The sequence below is a fragment of the Astyanax mexicanus genome, chromosome 8, assembly GCF_023375975.1.
Source record: "Astyanax mexicanus isolate ESR-SI-001 chromosome 8, AstMex3_surface, whole genome shotgun sequence".
In the NCBI taxonomy this organism is placed as follows: Eukaryota; Metazoa; Chordata; class Actinopteri; order Characiformes; family Acestrorhamphidae; genus Astyanax; species Astyanax mexicanus.
The window spans coordinates 52,309,083-52,329,445 of NC_064415.1; the positions used below are offsets into that span (position 1 = coordinate 52,309,083).

Sequence of the window (20,363 nt, forward strand, 5' to 3'; positions counted from 1 at the left end):
TTGAGAGCTCGGCGCTGACTCAGCTCTTGATCGGTCCGAACTGCATTGTTTAATATTGCGATATATATCGTCGAAAAAATAACATTTGCAATGTAAAATTTTTCCAATATCGTACAGCCCTATTGGCAAGCCATCAACCGTGCACCTTGCAGCTTGATTTAGAGCGTGTCAGTGTGAAGTGTCAGCTGTTGCTATCGTAACAACGGGAAAAGTACACCTTGCGAGGCTCTAAATGAACAAAAGACATGTACTAATTTTCTTAATTAATCATGGGCGTGTTACCTACAACTTGTCATTCCCTTAAAGAGCCAGGTGCGCTCTGATTTTGGTGGATTGCTAGTTTAATGGCGCAGCTATTTGGGCATGTTCAACACTTTTTAGCCAAGGAAACGGACCTGCTCGTTCACGCTCGTTCATTCTGTGCATTGTTAATGTTCATTTAAAAGCTGTCTGTCTTCACACTTGTGAATGTGAACCGTCAGGATAGCCAAATCCAATCTGGTTAAAAAATCGAATTTGAGCAACGTGGCTTGTAATAAAAGCGAGAGTCAGAGAAAGAGAGAGAGAAAAAGAGAAAGAGAGAGAGAGTCAGTAATAAAAGAGAGACAGAGACTGTTAAGGGCTCACCTATAGATAACTAAAATAGGCCCCAGAGAGAGAGAGAAAAGGCTGAGGGGGGCTATACTAACTCCTGCTGCCCTCAGCACATTCCCTCTCACTGTACTGTGTCCTCCTCTCATCCTCCTCCCATTGAGGCTGTGCTGAGACTGTGCTGTGTATGAATGAGATCAGGCTGTTTGATATGGATATTGCGCTAGATTGGGGTGGGACACACAAGCGCACCGAGGAGATTTATTGTCTTTCCAGACTCTTCCGAGGCACTGTCCTTGAGGTGTCCAGCACACCATTTAAAGCAATGCTTTAAGCCAGAGATGACACATCAGAATTGATGAGTATCGAGCCAATTCCATCCATGCAGAAATCTGATATATGGCACTGTGTAGATTTAAACAATTACATGTACAGTAGTGTGCAAAAGTTTTTAGACAGCAAATTACATTAATCCATTATATCTCAGCAGTATGAGTGTTTTTACCTGAAAAAAAGCACCACATATGACTTGAACAGATGCAAATAAATATTAATACAGTAAAACGTAACAAGGAATTCTCATTTTTAACTATAAGTATGTTATCTGTGAGCCTGAAGCTGAAGAACAAAGTGTAGAGATTCCAGATTTCTCCTGGACCCTCCTCAGCCTGCATGTGTATATTATGTTCAGTTCCGTCAGCAGCTCACCTGATTTACCATATTTAGCAATGTACCAAACCAGGTGTTGATTAATATGATGAGAACTACAAATAACTCTATTAAACTCATATGAGGAGGAGAGATTAGGAGATGTTTAAGGAAAACAGGGCTGTAAAAGCTCAGCTTTTCGTAAAATTGCTGTTTGTATTGGTAACACTTTATAATAACTTTCAATAATATACCATTAACTAATGATTAAAACTGTTATTTTTCACATTTTTAGAAACAAAACTTGCTATTACATTTGTTAATACTAATGAACACATTGGCAAAGTGAACTGCAATTGATAAACATTTGCCTGGTTTAAAATTGTTTTTTTTCCTAGCAATTTATTAATGTTTAAATTCTGATAAGTGTCATGTGTGAGCATTTGTTAATATTCAAATTCTGATGAACTACTGCTTTGATCACATCTACTGATCATTAGTTAAAAATATACTGATCAAAGTTATTATAAAGTGTTACCTTTGTATTTATTGTAATGCTGGTGTTTTACTGAGCTAATAAACATTTACTTCACAGATGAGAAGCTTTTTCTTTACTGAAATTCCCACAGGTGCCTAAAACATTTGCACAATACTGTATATTTGAAGATATGGAATTACTTTACAGAATACAGAATATTTGTCAAATGTTAAGACATGTGACATGCCCTTTAAAAGTATTAAAACAGTGAGGTCAATCCCATTTTTTCTGCTGTAGACACTGGAAACATTTGAATTTGACATTAAACGATTAATATGAGACAAAAAAATCCATATTTCCACTTTTATTCCCAGATATTTACATCTGGATCTGATGCACAGATCAGAAGATTCAGCACATTCTTCTTTTTTTGCCCAGGTGTTTCCTGATACATTAATTACTCAAACAATAAACATCACTCAGTTTTTAGATTTGGGTTTTATCTGTGCAGACTGTACATTTATAGTTAGAGGAGTAACCAACATGAATTAACACTGAGAGTGTAAAGTTTAACACTAATAAGTGTTGATTTAACACTAACAGTGTTGATTCCTGTGTACTTGTTCCCTGGGGGTCCATAGTTTGCCTGGAATCACTAGACACTACACAGGAATACCTCTTGAACATGGCACCAATCTATCACAGGGTATCATCTACATACATCCTGTTAGTTATTATCTATTTGTCATAATGATCACCTAATCACCTAATAATAGGACCATAATTGAGACAGTCAGGTTCCCACAAATCACACTATTTAGTGTAATAGTATGCGGTTTGGGACGCAGCCACACAAAGCAATCCAGACTGTTCTCATACAGAGTTCCCCAATGGTGGAACAAACTACCTTCCACTACCAGATCAGGAGAATCTCTCGCTATCTTTAAGAAACTCCTGAAGACAGAGCTCTTCAAAGAGCACTTACTCTCTTAACACCTCTAACTAACTACCTTCTACTACCAGATCAGGAGAATCTCTCACTATCTTTAATAATAAACTCCTGAAGACAGAGCTCTTCAAAGAGCACTTACTCTCCTAACACCTCTAACTAACTACCTTCTACTACCAGATCAGGAGAATCTCTCACTATCTTTAATAATAAACTCCTGAAGACAGAGCTCTTCAAAGAGCACTTACTCTCCTAACACCTCTAACACACTAACTACTTCTAACCTCATTTCCTTCTTCCTCTTCTCTACTCCTCTATCCCATTATTTCTCTGACCTCCTTAAGGCCCTATCTATAGATGCTTTATTTTTAACTTCTATTATTTTTGTACTTAACCTCTTCTATTATTTGCACTTCAATATTGTAAGTCGCTTTGGACAAAAGCGTCTGCCAAATGTAATGTAATGTAATGTAATGCAGCCAGTGACTTCTGCCCTCATTAAATGGACCACTGCCTGCTCTGCCTGGACTCTGCCCAAACTCTTAGGGCTGGAGAGATAAGAAAAGGTCCAATCTGTTTCCAATACTAACTATAAAGAGACCGATTTGCCAATATCTCTGCCAAGTTCCTCGGTGACCCAGTTTGTCACCAAGCTGATGGTGAAAAATTCTGAGGTTGTCCTTTTACTACATTTGGTGCAGTGTACCAGTTTCACCAGCAGCTAAACAGCCATAGAGCATGAAGCTTCCGCCACCATGCTTAACAGTTACACAGTGTTCCAGGAAAGTTCAGTTCTAATTAGATCTAATGAGAGGTCTCAAACCAACAGTTTATGTAGACACAAATAATCTACTACTTTTAGCTGTACCAGCTCATGATTGATCCCTAACAGAAATTTAAAAAACATTGGGTTTGTTCAGCTAAAAACATTTTGGAGCTTTCAGGACCAGTTGCTGATTCTAGAAACTCTCAAAAAAGACACAGACAGACAGATAGACAGACTGAGAGTGAAACAAGAGCGATATAAAATATAAAAATAAAGAATATAAATCTGATATGTTTTTTGTACAATTTCCAGACTAATTGTCCCCATAGGTATAAATGGGGGACCCAAAATACTGTCTCAAACACCAGATGAATGTGTGCAGGGAACACCTACTCTGCCCCACTCTCCAGTACTATGTGTGTATGGAGGAGCTGCTGGATAAACCAGCTACTGCTCATAAGTTTGTACACCCCACACACATGCCAGCCAGCACTCCAATACTGTGTGTGTGTGTGTGTGGAGGAGCTGCTGGATAAACCAGCTACTGCTCAAAAGTAGCGTGCAGACACACCGCGCACACACAGGCACTTCAGTACTGTGTGTATGGAGAAGCTGCTGGATAAAGCAGCTACTACTCAAAAGTTTGGACACCCCACACACACACACACACACAGCAGTGCTTTAGTACTGCAATCACACACTTTTTTTCTTTTCGATTCTTAAAAAAAAAAAAAATGTTTGCAGGTTTTTTTTTTATTTTTATTATTTTCTCTAAAACGTTTGATATAAAATTACCTCCATACACACTCCGTACACCTAGGTGTGATCTTAGAAGAGGGGCAAGGGGTGAAATGGTAACAGGCTCAAATATGTCCCTGCTGATGAGACCCATTTAGAGTTATTGGAAAATTGTATAAAGGATATTTGTGACTACATTTCCTTTTTAACGCTTTGCTCTCATCTTTATTCAGTGTGCCACATTGCTTCTCTATTTCGGTAAATGACCGGCGGTGAAGTATATGAGCTCCAGTCTCAGAGAGACGATCACCCAACACCGCAATAAATCTCCACTAGTCAGGGATGGAGCTTCTCTTCATCTTTACGGTGGCGGCGCGATGTGCTATTTTATAACTCTGCCCTATCTGTGTGCATTGTTGATAAATGCAGCCAATATTTCTCTCTCTCTCTCTCTCTCTCTCTCTCTCTCTTTCTTCACCACTTCATCCTCTCTTGTGTTTTTCTCGCCGGCTGTGTCATCGCACAGCTGAGGTGTTGGGGGTACTCACTCGCTGTCCCGCTGAATCAGGCGCTGATTCACGTCCAAACCTCCCCCTTGCCTCCCTCCTCCATTCACAGCTCCATCGTCATCTTCATCATCATCATCATCATCTTTCTCACCTCTCCTCTGCTCCATTTAGGCCCATTCAATTTAGCTGACTGTCCGAGGCTAAGCTGGAAAAGAGGATTGTCAAACTCAATATGCGACCGAATCGCTCCCTCACTCCCTCACTCTATCCATCACTCTATCTCTCTCTCTGCTCACCCTCAGGCTTTCAAATCTAATCAGCAAAGTTTATTGTTCCCATCTAATCAGTGAAGAGTACATGTCGGAGGAATACAAAGCATTCCTGATAATTGAGGTGAAAAATAGTCTAATAGTCCAGTGCCCCTGGTCCCTGTCCTGGCTCTAAATTTCCCTTGTCCTGCAAATTGTATTGTTTTCCCTGCTTTAACACACCTGATTCGGATAATCAGCTGATCAGCTGGATCAGGTGTGCTGGAGTAATGAAAACATCGCAGGGCAGCAGTTGGATAACTAGGGTCTGACAAGCCTCAGGGCAAAGAAAATGTATAGGCTCTCCTCCTGCGGAAAAAAAAAGACCTTTTGAAAAATAAAAGAGCATTTAAATAAATGATATATTCTTGTATATTTGGTATTGTTATCTTATGTTAACATAATATGTTATATTATGTTAATCCCACTTCATCTAAGTGCTAAAAAAAATAGGTGTGAAAGAGTACAAGTGTCACCAATCATGATCCAGACCAAAAACTAGACGTCAGCCTTGACTTGAATAATAAATCCAGATCATAAACCTTAAAATAGAGTCACTAAATTTTAAACCAGGGGTCGGCAATAGGCGGCCCACGGGCTAACAGTTTTTTCAAAGTTGGCAGGTCTGAGCAAACAAATGCTCTATTTATGTGGTGATAAAAAATAAAAATCAGATATAACACCCTTAAGCTTTGAATTACCAGGCTCAAATCTGATTTTTTCATGACCGTGTGAACGTGCCAAATCCGTTGAAATTTTTTCAAATCAGATTTAAGTCATTTTTTAATGTGGTTCTAAATTGAATACATATTCGATCCATAAACATGCGACATAGATGTGAACGATCAAATCAGAATGCATGCATCTTTTAGATTTACGCATGCATTATGTGCTTCTCTCTCGTATCCACACTGCATCTCTTGGTGCAGCTGTGCAGCTATAGCTGCAAAAACAGCAAAAGCAAACAGCCTGGCCTCTTTTCTCCTCCTGGACCTGAGCATGAACTTCAGACCAGCTGTTTGCTGTTTCTCCACTCCAGCAAAAGATGCTCCACATATGAGCTGCTATCACATTCATTTTCCTTTATAAAGCTACGAGACGTCTCTCAAATTTTAGTTTTTTTTTTTTTTTGTCGTTGGTGAAGAAGGAGACGTTTATACAGGTATCAATGTGTGCATGTCAGACGTTTCAGGGACAGATTCGTTTACATTACAGATCACTTATATTTGTGAATGTGAACCGTCAAGATCTGAGCAAAAAATCGAGCAAGTTGAGCAATGTGGCTTGTAATGTGAATGTAGCCTTAATTACTTAATAAGTCTCTTTCTCTCTTTTTTATTTATTTATTTATTTATTTATTTCAGAGGCCCACTCCAGCGCGATGGTATTCGACTGCCTGTACCTGGAGTTGTCCGTCTCCCTGGACCACCGCACGAACGAGCTGCTAGAGGCGGCGGTCAGGGCTGCCCGGGGCCACAGCCTGGGGCCCGGCTGGACAGAGGGGTCCCCAGGAGCCGGCCGACGAGAAAGCCTGACCAGCAGGGCCAAGCGCTTTCTGTCCGGGCTGGTGCCGCGCTCCCACCACGGACGAGATAGGGACCGGGACAGGGACCGAGAGCGAGACCTCAGCAGACACCGGGCCAGCAGGATGCTGCGGCAGAAATCCCGCTCATGCCACGACCTCACCGCTCTGATGTAATGAGAGAGAGAGAGAAAGAGAGAAAGAGGACAGATAATGAGAGTGAGAGGACAGCATGTCCTCAGTGTCCCCAACTATAAAACACCTTCTTTTTTTCTTATTTTGGTTTGGTTGGTTTTCAGAACTGACCATATCTGAGGAAGCAATACTGAGAATGTTCCACTTTTTAAAGGGATATCAATGGATTGATTAAGATATTGATGCAAAATTATAGTGATATATAGTATAAAGTGATGGTGTGACTTTAGGAGATGTACAGGGAGGATGCTGCTCCTGTCTTGAACTTTAGAACCTGTCTCTGAGTGCTTTGATGTAACAGGAAGAGAGGGTAAAAGAGCCAATGGACATTGAGGTAAGGATGATGTTTTTTTGATGTGGGAAATCCTTTAGTTTGACCCATATCGTCTGAAGACTAGACCATTGGTACAAATCAAACACTGTAGTGAAGGGCAGCATTTAAAAGGCTCTAGACCAGTCAGTCATAAATTTAACACCACCTCCTTGTTTCTACACTTGTTGCACATCTTTTGTCCATTGGAAAATGAAGTGTAACAGTGGGATGGAGTGCTACAGACTAGTAGCTCTCCAGCCCAGAGGGTTGTTGAACCCAATCGCAGAACAGTTGATCTCAAAGAAAGTAAACCCAAGAATAATAATAAACACACTGCTCCTCACGCAGAATTGAACCCATGTCGTCAGGGTCGCAGTCCAATACACTACCACTGCCCCGGCTAGTGGCTTAGGACACGTCCGGGGAAAAAAAATGTTATGTTTCATTAATTCAAATATCAGCACATTTCAGCTATTAATGGAAAAAAAATGGTTTACAGCAGGGGTCGGCAATTAAGTTTGGCTGCGGGCTGGATATTTTCCAAACCATTACATGGCAGGCCACAAACAATTATTCTGTTCCAGCCCAGAGGGTTGTTGAACCCAATCGCAGAACAGTTGATCTCTTTGCAGGTAAACCCAAGAAGAAAGGAAAAAATAAAATAAATAAATAAATAAACACACCGTGTCGTCAGGGTCGCAGTCCAATACACTATCGCTGCCCCAGCTAGTGAATTATGACACGGCCGATAAAAAAATATATTTTTATATATCCCTTATAAGGAGATGGGGAGTCACTAGAGGCCAAGTGCGACAGAGAGACAGGGGAGGAATGTAAACATAAGCTCACCAGAGAAGCATTTAATTATAATTTTTGTTTTATTTAATCTTTGTTCATAATAGTTTAAACTATAATGGGCCAGATGTTTCATGCCTGTTTTCATGCCTATTGCCGACCCCTACTCTAGTCCATCATCAGTGTTGCTACAGTGACACTGAAGTGTTTAAAAAGTCCAGCAACACTGCTGTGTCTTATCAGCTTAATACCTACTAACACACAACCCTTCTAGATTCACTGCTATGCTAAAAAATGGACCCACCACCCAAATAATAATAATAATAATATTAATAATAATGGCTGCTCTGTGGCAGTTTTCTCTCCTGTGAGGTCCTGATCATTGAAGAACAGGGTGATTATAATACAAGGAGGATAATAATAATAAATCATGCAGAGAGACAGATACAGGACTACAGTCTGTAATTATAGTATATTCACAGTGGGTGGACAGTAAGTGTAGAAACAATGAGGCGGTGTTTGTTTTGACTAATTGTTGTCGGTGTATATCCCTGCATAAGCCATTCATGATAACTGACATATTTATAACCTATTTATAATAGCTGATTCCATAGCAGATTTTAAGGGACAAATTATGCCTTTGTCTCAAACAGTATATCAGACATGATATACTAGTGCATCTTAAAACATTAGAATATCATTAAAAAAAGTTTAGTTCAAAATGTAAAACTCATATATTATATAGATGTATTTGTATTACACACAGAGCAATATATTTTAAGCATTTATTTCCTTTATTGTTTATGATTATGGCTTACAGCCAATGAAAACTAGAATATTATATAAAACCAATTGGTACTTTTGGCAGTGTGGGCAGTGTGCCAAGTCCTGCTGGAAAATGAAATCTTCCATAATCCGCATCTCCATAAAAGTTGTCTCAGCAGAGGGAAGCATGACGTTGACCAACACCAGCAGATGGCATGGCTCCCCAATCCACTATTGGTTGTTGATAACTTTTATGGAGATGCTGATTTCGTTTTCCAGCAGGATTTGGCACACTGCCAAAAGTACCAATTGGTCTTATATAATATACAAATTTTCTGAGACACTGATTTTTGGATTTTCATTGGCTGTGAGCCATAATAGTCATCAACAATAAAATAAATAAACACTTAAAATAGATCACTCTGTGTTTAATACATCTATGATATACAATATGAGTTTCACGTTTGTAACTGAATTACTGAAAGTAACTGTAAGTAACTTTTTTTTTTTACTAATATTTTCAATATATTTTTTTGAGATTCACTAGTAGAGGGAAATATGGTTCATGTCAGTTCTCATGAAGGGCTTTTGCTTTTGTTGTTGGAGCCATGTTACCTTATGGATGCTGCCCTTCAGTAAAGTAAAGTGTTGGCAAAAGATCGATATCAAATTTATGTCCCATTTTTTTTTATCGATGTGACATTTTAAGGGAAAAGAGCAGGATTCCTGTTGCTCTGTTGCAGCGGTTTAAGCTGGATTTAACACTCTTTATATGGACGCTGCAACAGAAGACATGATAGCAGCACGAGAACAAACGATGATAGAGAGCGTGGGTGATGAGATGGAGGACGGCAGGAGCGGAGGAGAGATGAAAGGATTGCGGATTTGACAGGTTAGCTGGAGGAACGATGTAGGGAGAGTGTTGATGCAACACTTTAGCAGGGAGGGAAAACTGCTGAGGTGGTGCGTACGTATGCATTAATCTGACGATGCCAGAAATCGACGGAAAAGGTGGAGTAAGCGAAGTTTGTGAAGGACTTTCACAAAAATTGATTATCGGAGAACTTCTTCTTCTTCTTCTTTTCTCAGTTTCATAACAATGCAAGGATTACAGAGTGAACCCATTCGCACTCTCAGTGAAGTATTGTAGACTGCAGGACGTTAGCGGTTTTAGCGTAGCTCCTTTAGTAGTCCTTATTGAGAAGCATGCAGACGAAGACTTTGAAGGCTCAGGGTAACACAGTATTACGGTTAGTGCATGGACCTGTAGCTATACTAATCATCCACCACAGCAACAGGCCGAGGATCAGTCTTAGGCCTCAAGAAACTCCAGAGGGTTTTGGAGAAGTTTTCTCCAGATGGAAGAAGAAACCGATTGGAGAAAAGAGACTGAACGAAGGCCGTCCAGATCTTTTTGACTGTATGTTTTTTTTAAATAGTGGTGTTTACATTACGATAGCATTAAGTACCTAAGAGAAATACTGAACCCTTTAATGGTGTGTTAATGGTTTCAGGCGAACTGGTAGACTTATTTATTTTTTACATATAAATCTCAATAACTAGAGGAGAGTGAGGCACAACCCAACACGCTTTAGTTTTATGGTCTTTTTGTACAAGTAAAAGTATGAATTACCCCATAGGATGAACCAGGCAAGCTTTCCAAACTAAAAACTGCTAAAAAATGTCTAAAAAAAAAAAAAAAAAAAAAAAAGTCTAGGTTCCATACCTTGTTTCAATCCAATCATTGTACCATAATGCCGATGACTCTTATGTTTGATTGAATAGTTCAACCACACAGTTTGTGATGCTGATTAATACTAACTGAATTCACTTTATTTTTTAGTAAAGACCATTCTATGGTGTGTTGCCAACAAGTCAATTTAGCTCCCAGTTTCTTCCTCAGTTTCTGCTACCACTACTGATTTAAAAACTACTGATGACGACGAGAAACAGCTTTTTTTTTTAAAAAGGGTGATGAATGAGCTAAGGTGTTTATTAAGCCCAATTTACACTTCTGCGTCAAACCTACGCCGTAGCTTGAAGCTCACCTCCGATGCGGACAGCCACAGCTGTGATTGGTCAGCCGGGCCTCGCGTTCCTGCCCACGTATTTCCACCTTTGTGTTTAGCGAAGTGCAGAGCGACGCAGAGCCACTGATACATGCACTAGGGCTGCAACTAATGACTATTTTGTAGTCGACTAATCTGCCGATTATTTGATCGGTTAGTCAATTAGTCTGGATTATTATTTTTTTTCATGCTCTCAATTTGTATTTCCTACTGGTAAGGACAGCTAAACGTAGGCCCTAAAACCACTTTTGCAGTACATTTTGATAGTTTTACATACCTATATTAAGCTAAAAATTGCAACGTATATTATAGGAAACATTCACACAGACCTGGATGTTATTTTCAGGAGATTCTAGAATACTGGTATGTATTATTTTTTTTATTTGTTCCTTTTTTTCCAAGGAGAAACCTCTCTAAAAATAATTGTTTTGTCTTTAAGAAAATTCAGGATGCTCACTCTCTCAGGTTAAACCCTATTTTTTTTTATTAGCGCCACCATGAGGAGTTAAAAGAAAACATATACGATATATTGTGATTATGATACAGACAGAGAACTGATACTGATACAAAGTCTTACTTTTGGCATTTATAGAGTTCCATTTTTAACAGGTTTTTATTTTGGTAAAGGCAGTATTCTGTATCCCAAATAACATATAAAATATAACAAGCTATAAAAAACAAGCATCATCTAGGAGTGTGCATTTGCATTAGTAACTCTCTAACTTACTATTAGCTCTCTATTGCCAATACTGATACTGATGTGTGCAAGTCTATCATATCAGTGCAAGACTAATCATAATGATAGTGTGACTAAATCTCCTTAACATGACAATTATAGTGTTTATCACAATTACTTTTAGGACTATATCATCCACAATAAAGTTGTAGTGTAGCATTTTCACAGACACAAATTTCTATACAGTGTTTTAATAAAAATATATATTTAAAAAAGCATTTTCCATGTGTTAGGATTTGCCTTGCTCTCCTCTACTTATTATTCTGACATCAGTCTGAATCCCAAACAGTTTACATATTCATAAAACCATTACACCCTGCAAAGGACATGCTAATACGTGATCAAATGATATGAGAGCAATATGAGTTGCCATACCATCCCATATTAAGAGAAAGTAATATTGAAAATACATTGCATCTATCCATCTTCTTAATCACGTACTTCACTTACTGGGCAGTTTTGTCGCGGTGGGTCTGTAGCCTACCTGAAATCATTGGGTGCAATACAAAGATATATTACTGTACATGACACACTACAATTACACTGTATCACAAACGTTAGTACACCCCTCATATTTCTGCAGATATTTAAGTTTATATCTTTTCATGGGAAACACTGACAAAATGACACTTTGAAGCAATGAAAAGTAGTCTGTGTGCAGCTTATATATAACAGTGTACATTTATTCTTCCCTCAAAATAATTCATTATATTGCCATTATATTGCAAAAACCTAAAAAGGTCTAAAAACCATGGGCAACAAAAGTGAGTACACCCCTAAATGTCCTAATTTTCCCTCCAAAATGTCATGTGACTCGTAATTTTGTAGTACAGCTCTCACACTCTCTCATACTGGTCACCAGTGGCACCTCATGGCAAAGAACTCTCTGATGATCTTAAAAGAAGAATTGTTGCGCTACATGAAGATGACCAAGGCTAAAAGAAACAACATCGCCAACACCCTAAAACTGAGCTGCAGCACAGTGGCCGAGATCATCCAGCGTTTTAAAACAGAATGGTCCACTCAGAACAGACCTCGCGTTGGTCATCCAAAAAAAGCTGAATGCATGTGAAGCTCAGCATCACATTTAAATGCAATTAAATAAATTAATTAAAATATAATAAAAATATAGGAGGAGGGGGGCCAGCCTATCAGTACTCAGATCATACGCCGCACACTGCTTCAAATTGGTATGCATGGCTGTCACCCCAGAGGGAATCCTCTTCTGAAGTCTGTACACAAGAAAGCCTGCAAACAGTTTGCTGAAGACATCACGGAGGAGTGGAAAAGCAATCCAGTGGCACCTGTGAAGCTCTGGTAAACTTCATGCCCAGGAGACTTAAGGCAGTTAATGGAAAATAATGGTGGTCACACAAAAAAAAATTACATTTCAGGAACTTTTACTAAGGGGTGTACTCACTTTTGTTGGCCATAGCACATTCTATTCCAAAGCAGGACAATTGGGAAAAGTAATTAAAACTCAAATAATAATAATGATATTTCACAGAAAGTCAGAAATGTAATGTTCAAAAAAATAGCAGCGTTGACATATTTTCTTGTGCAGTACATTTTTCAAAAATGTACTGCACAAACTAATAAATTCTTGATAAGTCAACTTGGCTGAGTTTCCTAAACTAATATTTTGTTGCAAAACCACGGTTTCTGATAACTGCTTCACATCTGTGGTGCATGGAGTCAACCAATTTCTGGCAACGGTCAACAGGTATTGCAGCCCAGGCCAATTGTACTATATTCCACAATTCCCCTGCATTTCTTGGTTTTGCCTCATGCACTGCATTTTTTATGTCAGCCCCCAAGTTTTCTATGGGATTAAGGTCCGGGGATTGTGCTGGCCACTCCATCAGTTGAATCATGTTCATCTGGAACCATGCTTTTGCTCGCTTGCTGGTATGTTTTGGGTCATTATCTTGTTGAAAGGTCCACCTCAAAGGCATTTCCTCTTCAGCATATGGCAGCATGACTTCTTCCAATATCCTGATGTACTCAAATTGATCCATGATCCCTGGTATGCGATAAATAGGACCAACACCGTAGTAGGAGAAACATCCCCATATCATGATGCTTCCACCACCATGCTTAACCGTCTTCACTGAGTACTGTGGCTTGTATTCTGTGTTTGCAGGACGTCTGACGTACTGTCTGTGACCCTTGGACCCAAAAAGAAGAATCTTGCTTTCATCAGTCCACAAAATGTTACGCCATTTCTTCTCAGGCCACTCAATGTGTTCTTCAGCAAATTCCAACCGCTTCTGCACGTCTTTTATTTAACAGTGGGACTTTGCGGGGGCTTCTTGCTGGTAGGTTGATTTCACCAAGACGTCTTCTGATTGTACCAGTACTCACAGTCAACTGCAGGTCTTCCTTGATCCTCTTGGAGCTGATCATTGGCTGAGCCTTTACCAGTTTGGCTATTCTCCTATCCATTCGAGGAGTTGTTTTTCTTTTTCTTCCGCGTTTTTCTGTTTTTTCTTCCCATTTCAAAGCATTGGAGATCATTTTAGCTGAACAGCCAATCACTTTCTGTACTTCTTTATAGGTTTTCCCCTCTTTTATTAGTTTCTTGATTAAAAACGCTCGTCTTTAGAACAGTGTCTTGAACGACCCATTGTTCTTGTTTTTTCAGTACAAATGCACAGCCAGCATGTTAGTTGCGTTGCTCCTTAAATAAGGATCACCTGTTAACACCCTTTTTTCCCAGAATGCCCTCCCTAATTGACGGCCTCCCTAATTGAACTCACCACTGCTATTTATTTGAACACACCCCTTTCAGTTAATCATTCAATTTCACAGAATCTGCAGTATGCATGGGTGGCCTGTTGGGTTTGTTAGTTTTCTATGCCCTTATTATACCCTCCAAAAATTACTTGTGGTGTAGAGGTTGAAATTTTAACAAAAACAGTGATTTATCTCGCTGCTCTTGAGGCACTGCTATTATTTTGAGCACTACTGTATATATATATATATATATATATATATATATATATATATATATATATATATATATATATATATATATATATATAAGCTGCACACAGACTACTTCCTTTTATTGTGTCAAAGTGTCATTTAGTCAGTGTTATCCCATAAAAAAGATAAACTTAAATATCTGGAGAAATGTGAGGGGTGTACTCACTTTTGTGATACACTGTATATATACTGCATCACTACGTACTATCATTATTTCATGCTTATTTAAGGGGGATGTACAATATTTCACACAAGCTAACTACTTCAAAGAGAGACTCGTCCAGTCTGCCAGACATGATATGGCTGTTTACAATTGGAATTAACCACCAACGACTTTGCACTATGAGTGTTATTATATCTGCAGATCATGCAGATGAGGATTACATGGGTAATATACATCATTTCGTTCTATCTTTCCTTTATTTTTCTCTCATTTTGCCTTTAAAACGAACTCAGTTTGAGCTTCAAAGGTTATTCAGCAATCTATAGCCACATGCTCCGCCCACTTGGATTACAGCCATGCTCCGAGGGCCACCGTTCTCTCGCAAATACACATGTTCATGTCTTCACTTTGTTCGTTTTGTTGGTTTGTTGATTGATATATATGAGGAAGCAATATATAGGAGAACGTCCAGCTTCATGACCCACAGTTTGTCTGTAGTTAAAGATTCACCAGTCTGCGGAGTTTAGATCCAGCCCTAACCTGGTAGCACCTGATTCAGGTAATAAAGACCATCTAGGAGATTGGTTTTACCAAATGTCTTGAACCAGGATTGAGGTTATTGACAGAATCAATGCTGATGTTTGTCAAAGTGCTTCTCAAAAATGTAAATATCATTGAAAATGACTTTATTTCAGTAATTCAGTTTAAAATGTGAAACTCATATATTATATAGCTGTATTATACCCAGAGTGATCTGTGAAATTAGAATATATTATTTAAGACCAATTGGTACAATTTTGGCAGTGTGGGCAGGGTGCCAAGTCCTGCTGGAAAATGAAATCTGCATCTCTATAAAAAAAATGTCAGTAGCAGAGGGAAGTGCTGTAAGATTTTATAGGAAAACAAAACTGCACTGACTTTAGACTTTATAATAAAACACAGTGGATCAACACCAGCAGATGACATGTCTGCTTTCATTTTCCAGCAGGATTTGGCATACTCAGGCCCCCAGCTTTTCCCTTCCGGAAGTGTGCTGCTGAGGGATGAGAGGACCATTTGAGCAAAGCTATCCATTCACTTCCATTCATTTCGGGGTGTCTTTGAACCAATAATAAATGTATTTCCAAGCCGTTTTCGATTATGACACGGCCCGTGTTCTTTTCTACAAAGAACAGATTTTCTGTCATTTGATCCATAAGATTAATAATCTGTTCATAGCTTTAGAAAATAACATTTTTATACAACTATGCTAACGATGACGTAAAAAGACAGCGACCCAAAATACCGTGCTGTAATGTTTGGAGAAGTTGCTCCTCAAAATTTAAAAGTACAGAGCTGATTGAATTAGAGCAGGGTCAAAGTAACCTCTTATTATGCAAATATAATACTACTACTAACAGTTATAATACATTGTAGATAGTAAGATAGTCATATAATAGTCATAATCTTATTTCTATTTACTACTATGATAATTATAATGTATAGATATAACTGTAATTTATATTACACATTTATTATTCTTATTACTGAGTTTCAATATTGGATATCAGTAATTCTAGTTTTTATCTGCTGTTTATTCAATAAAAGCCCCATTCTGGGACGGAATGGAGCTTTTCTCACTGTGGAGTAAATAGTTCTGCGCAGCTCCTATAAACAGTACGGTTGTTTGCACGGCACGCGGAAGATTCGCGTCATGCTGGCGCCTGCGCAGTCTCTCACTTTCCCGATTAACGCCCCACAAGAAGCCGATCAGGAAGTGACACGATTGGCCTCACCTGGCTCCGTTGAAATCAGCGGGATGGCTTGGTCCAGTTAATATATACTGTCAATGGGCATACCGCCCACACTGCCAAAAGTACCAATTGATCTTATATAACATTCTATTTTTCCGAGATACTGATTTATGAAGAAATAAATGCTTAAAATAGATCACTCTGCGTGTAACACATCTTTATATTATATAAGTTTCACATTTGGAACTGAATTACTGAAATAAAGTAACTTTTCAATGATAATCAACATTTTTAAAGATGCATTAGTATAATAGGGATGCAGTTGTACTGGAATAGTGGGTCCAATGACAATATCCAATAATTTTCATTCATTGCAGCGCCGTGTCAGAAACCTCTAAACTGAATTTCTGTTTCTGCATATTTGCATAAATTAATATAATAGAAGGACAACTCAAGCAAACATAATTTTTACTCTTTTTTTGTCTTATTAAAGGAAATTTGTTTAGCCAATATCAGCTTTCCCTTTTTTAAAACATGATTGCCACCTAGGATCAATTAAACTACATCCATCCATCCAGCCACTATTACTCTCACTCCTGTTGAATCTATCAATATATATAAGAATATACAGCTCTGGAAAAAATTAAGACCACTCCAGTTTCTGAATCAGTTTTTATGATTTTGCTATTTATAGGTTTTTGTTTGATTAAAATGAACATTGTTGTTTTATTCTATAAACTACAGACAACATTTCTCCCAAATTCCAAATAAAAATATTTAGAGCATTTATTTGCAGGAAATGAGAAATGGCTGAAATAACAAAAAAAGATGCAGAGCTTTCAGACCTCAAATAATGCAAAGAAAACAAGTTCATATTCATAAAGTTTTAAGAGTTTAGAAATCAATATTTGGTGGTATAACCGTGGTTTTTAATCACATTTTTTTATGCATCTTGGCATGTTCCCCTCCACTAGTCTTACACACTGCTTTTGGATAACTTTATGCCTTTTTTATTCCTGGTGCAAAAATGTAAGCAGTTCAGCTAATCTTCCTATTAATTATATTTAAGAGGTTTTCAATGTGGTAAAATCAAAGAAACCCATAATTTTTTAAGTGGTCTCTTATTTTTTTTTCCAGAGCTGTATATTAATATACCGTGATCCGAAGCTTGAGCACATTTGGATCACGCAGCAAGACGATGATCCAAAGCACAAGAGGCTGTAGTGGGCCACAATTCCTGCACAGCAATGTGATAAAAGTTTAATAATAATCTTTCCATAATAGCAAATAATTGGTTGCAGTTGTTGCTGCTAATTTTCTGTGAAGCTTTCTCCTCAGTCTTGTGTCTTGCAAACTCTTTGGCTTTTTTTTTTTTTAAGTCAGCTACTAAAAATCAGGCCTAAAAGTGAGTAAGTGAGTGAATCTGGCCTAAGCCAGCTATTAAACATTTTTATATCCGAGATATAGGTGTTGTGAGGCTTGACTTGACTTATAAATAATAATAAAGAAATTAAAATTTAACATACATTTAATAACATTTAATGAGAGAAATATGCAAAAACAGAGGAAGTTTGGGTCAAATATATTCCAAAGCACTGCATACTGATTTTATTGATAATACTGATACTGATCATATATTTTGGTTTGAAATCTCGATTCGATTAAATCAGTTTTTAAATCGTTTTAATGATGGTATGGTGGTATGTGCATCCCCAGAATGGAAATGTCTTTAATTAAGTCTTTAATAAAGTAGATACCAGAAGCCTGTAGAAATAATCAGTGTTGATCGTACTGTTTCATGTCCTCACATTTAAACTGTTTTTGTTTGTTTGTATGTTTGTTTTGAGATGACTGGATCTAACTGGATCTAACTGGATCTCTTGTTCTTGCTGTGGGTTTGGGCATTGCTGTGGGGGCTGGCCACACAGGCTTATGCAACAGAAATAATAATAAGATAAAAAAAAAAATCATAATAAAAAAATCAACGTTCTGGAAACGTTCTGAAGTCGTCATCTCACGCGTTACTCACTGTTGATGATTGCTGATCACACTGTATTCAGGGGGGGGGGGGAACAGGAAATAAAGGTGATTTGTTCCTTAACTCTGTGGATGTTTTTTTTTTTTTTGTATCTCTTATATCAATTCTGCTCAAAATGAGCAAACAAATTTGCGTTATCTCCTCTGGCCAACATCCATTTGGCCAGCGAGCATCTCTCCTGCTCAGTGAGCTGTTCTGTATCATCATCACGCTGGCATAGCCCGGGTGGTGGAGATGTGCCGCCACCACAGTGTGGTGTGGTGTGGGCAAGGGCTGGAAGACTGAACTCTAAGGGCAGATGGTTGGTTATGGGACACGAGGTGAGGGAGGAGGAGGATGACAAATGATAGTTGCCTGGCGACTGTTGTCAGGGAGACGGAGTGTGATTCTTCTTGGCTTGAGTCACAACTTCTTACTATGTTTATTTGTTCAGCCAGGACTGAAAAACCGGTGGAGTGGATTCTCGACCTGCAAACAACAAACCGGACAAAAACGGGACACAAACAGGACGGATCCCGCAACGCAAATTGAGACAAATCGCCAAAAACAGCTTATTAGACACTGAGAAATGAAGAAAACCAGAAATGTCTTCTCAGAGACAGCAGCTGATAAATCTTGGCTTGAGTCTTGGCTTGTATCTTGAAAGATGCAGTCTGATTAATGCTGTGCTCATGTGTTATTTAGAATACCATACTTTCCACTTTACGAGCTTTACGAGCACGTCAGGTTTACGTTATCTCGAGTGGGTCGTTGTTGAAACAGCAAATTAAAAATGTTGGAAGCGAGGTTCATTCTCACCTGCTTCTTGAAGAAACCGAGCTAGAAGAGTAGTCACTTTTACTAACGAAAAAAAGGATAAATAGCTACTTTTCTAATTCAGGTTAAATGCACACAAATAGACACATATACAGTGGATTTTTTTTTTATCATAAACTAAAGATAAAAAATATATAAACCAACAAATATTGATAGATTCATGCAGGTTAAATTATCTCAGAATTTCCCACTAAAAATACCAACTTGCGGGGGGAGTTAATACATAGCGTCCATGCCAGAACCTCTACCATCATTTTGATACCAGCTTAAAATAGGGACACTTTACTGATAGGTATTATTCTTAATGTTAGCTCCAAGGGCTCCAAGTGGTCCAGCACGACTTTCCTGGAGGATTACAGCACTTCATGCAAAATATAATGCTGATTTCATTTTCCAGCAGGACTTGGCACACTGCCCACACTGCCAAAAGTACCAATTGGCCTTATATAATATAAAAAAAAATCTGAGACACTGATTTTTGGGTTTTCTTTTGTATGTAAGCCATAATCATCAACAATAAAAGAAATAAAAGCTTACTGTGCAAAGGACCAAAGGACTGTGCAAGGGACCAAGTGCACCTTAAATCTTAAAAAGCCTGAGTCTGTAGGTGTTGATTACATGGATCAGGTGTATCAGATCAGATTTGGAGCTAAACTCTACTGGGGAGTAGATTACCAGGATCTAGATTGGACAGCCCTGATGTAATGAAGCTTAAGTAGCTAGAGCCTGACTCCACCCTATTTTATCCCCTAGTAAAACAAACAGGGTAGAGCAGCATGCTGTTCCAAGCAGGTTTGTGCTGGATGACCAAACAAATACTGGCTTATGCTTGTCTGGTGCTGGTTAACCAGAATATTAGCATTTAAAATGCAGCAAATGCTGGTTGATAGCGATCTGCACATGCCTTCTCTGATATGTGTGAAATCAGCCACCACCACATATTAAGCTACTGCCGATGCATATAGCAATATCAATATCAATTTGCTGCTTTTTGCTCTTTCTTATATATATATATATTTTGTTTCTATTTTCTCCCCAATTTACAAGGCCAATTACCCAACCCACTCATTTTGGACTCCCTCCATCACTAGTGATAACCCAACCCCAGGACAGTGAAGACTAGCACATGCCCCCTCCGACACATGTGAAGCGAGCCCCCGCCTTTTTTCAAACTGCTGCTGAGTAGCATCACAAGTAGCGAACTCGGAGGAAAGTGCAGCGAGTTGTTTCCAATACATCAGCT

The 20,363-nt window shown here is 38.6% G+C and overlaps 1 protein-coding gene across 1 annotated transcript in view; it reads left to right on the forward strand.

Annotated features, from left to right (window-relative positions):
• Positions 1 to 7,446, forward strand: part of rem2 (RAS (RAD and GEM)-like GTP binding 2) — a 68,222-nt gene extending 60,776 nt beyond the window's left edge. Inside the window, exon 5 of the mRNA XM_022677950.2 lies at positions 6,352 to 7,446. Coding sequence (XP_022533671.2) covers positions 6,352 to 6,686 — 335 coding nt within the window. The 3' untranslated portion in view covers positions 6,687 to 7,446. The remainder of the gene's footprint in view (positions 1 to 6,351) is intronic.
• Positions 7,447 to 20,363: the final 12,917 nt, after the last annotated feature.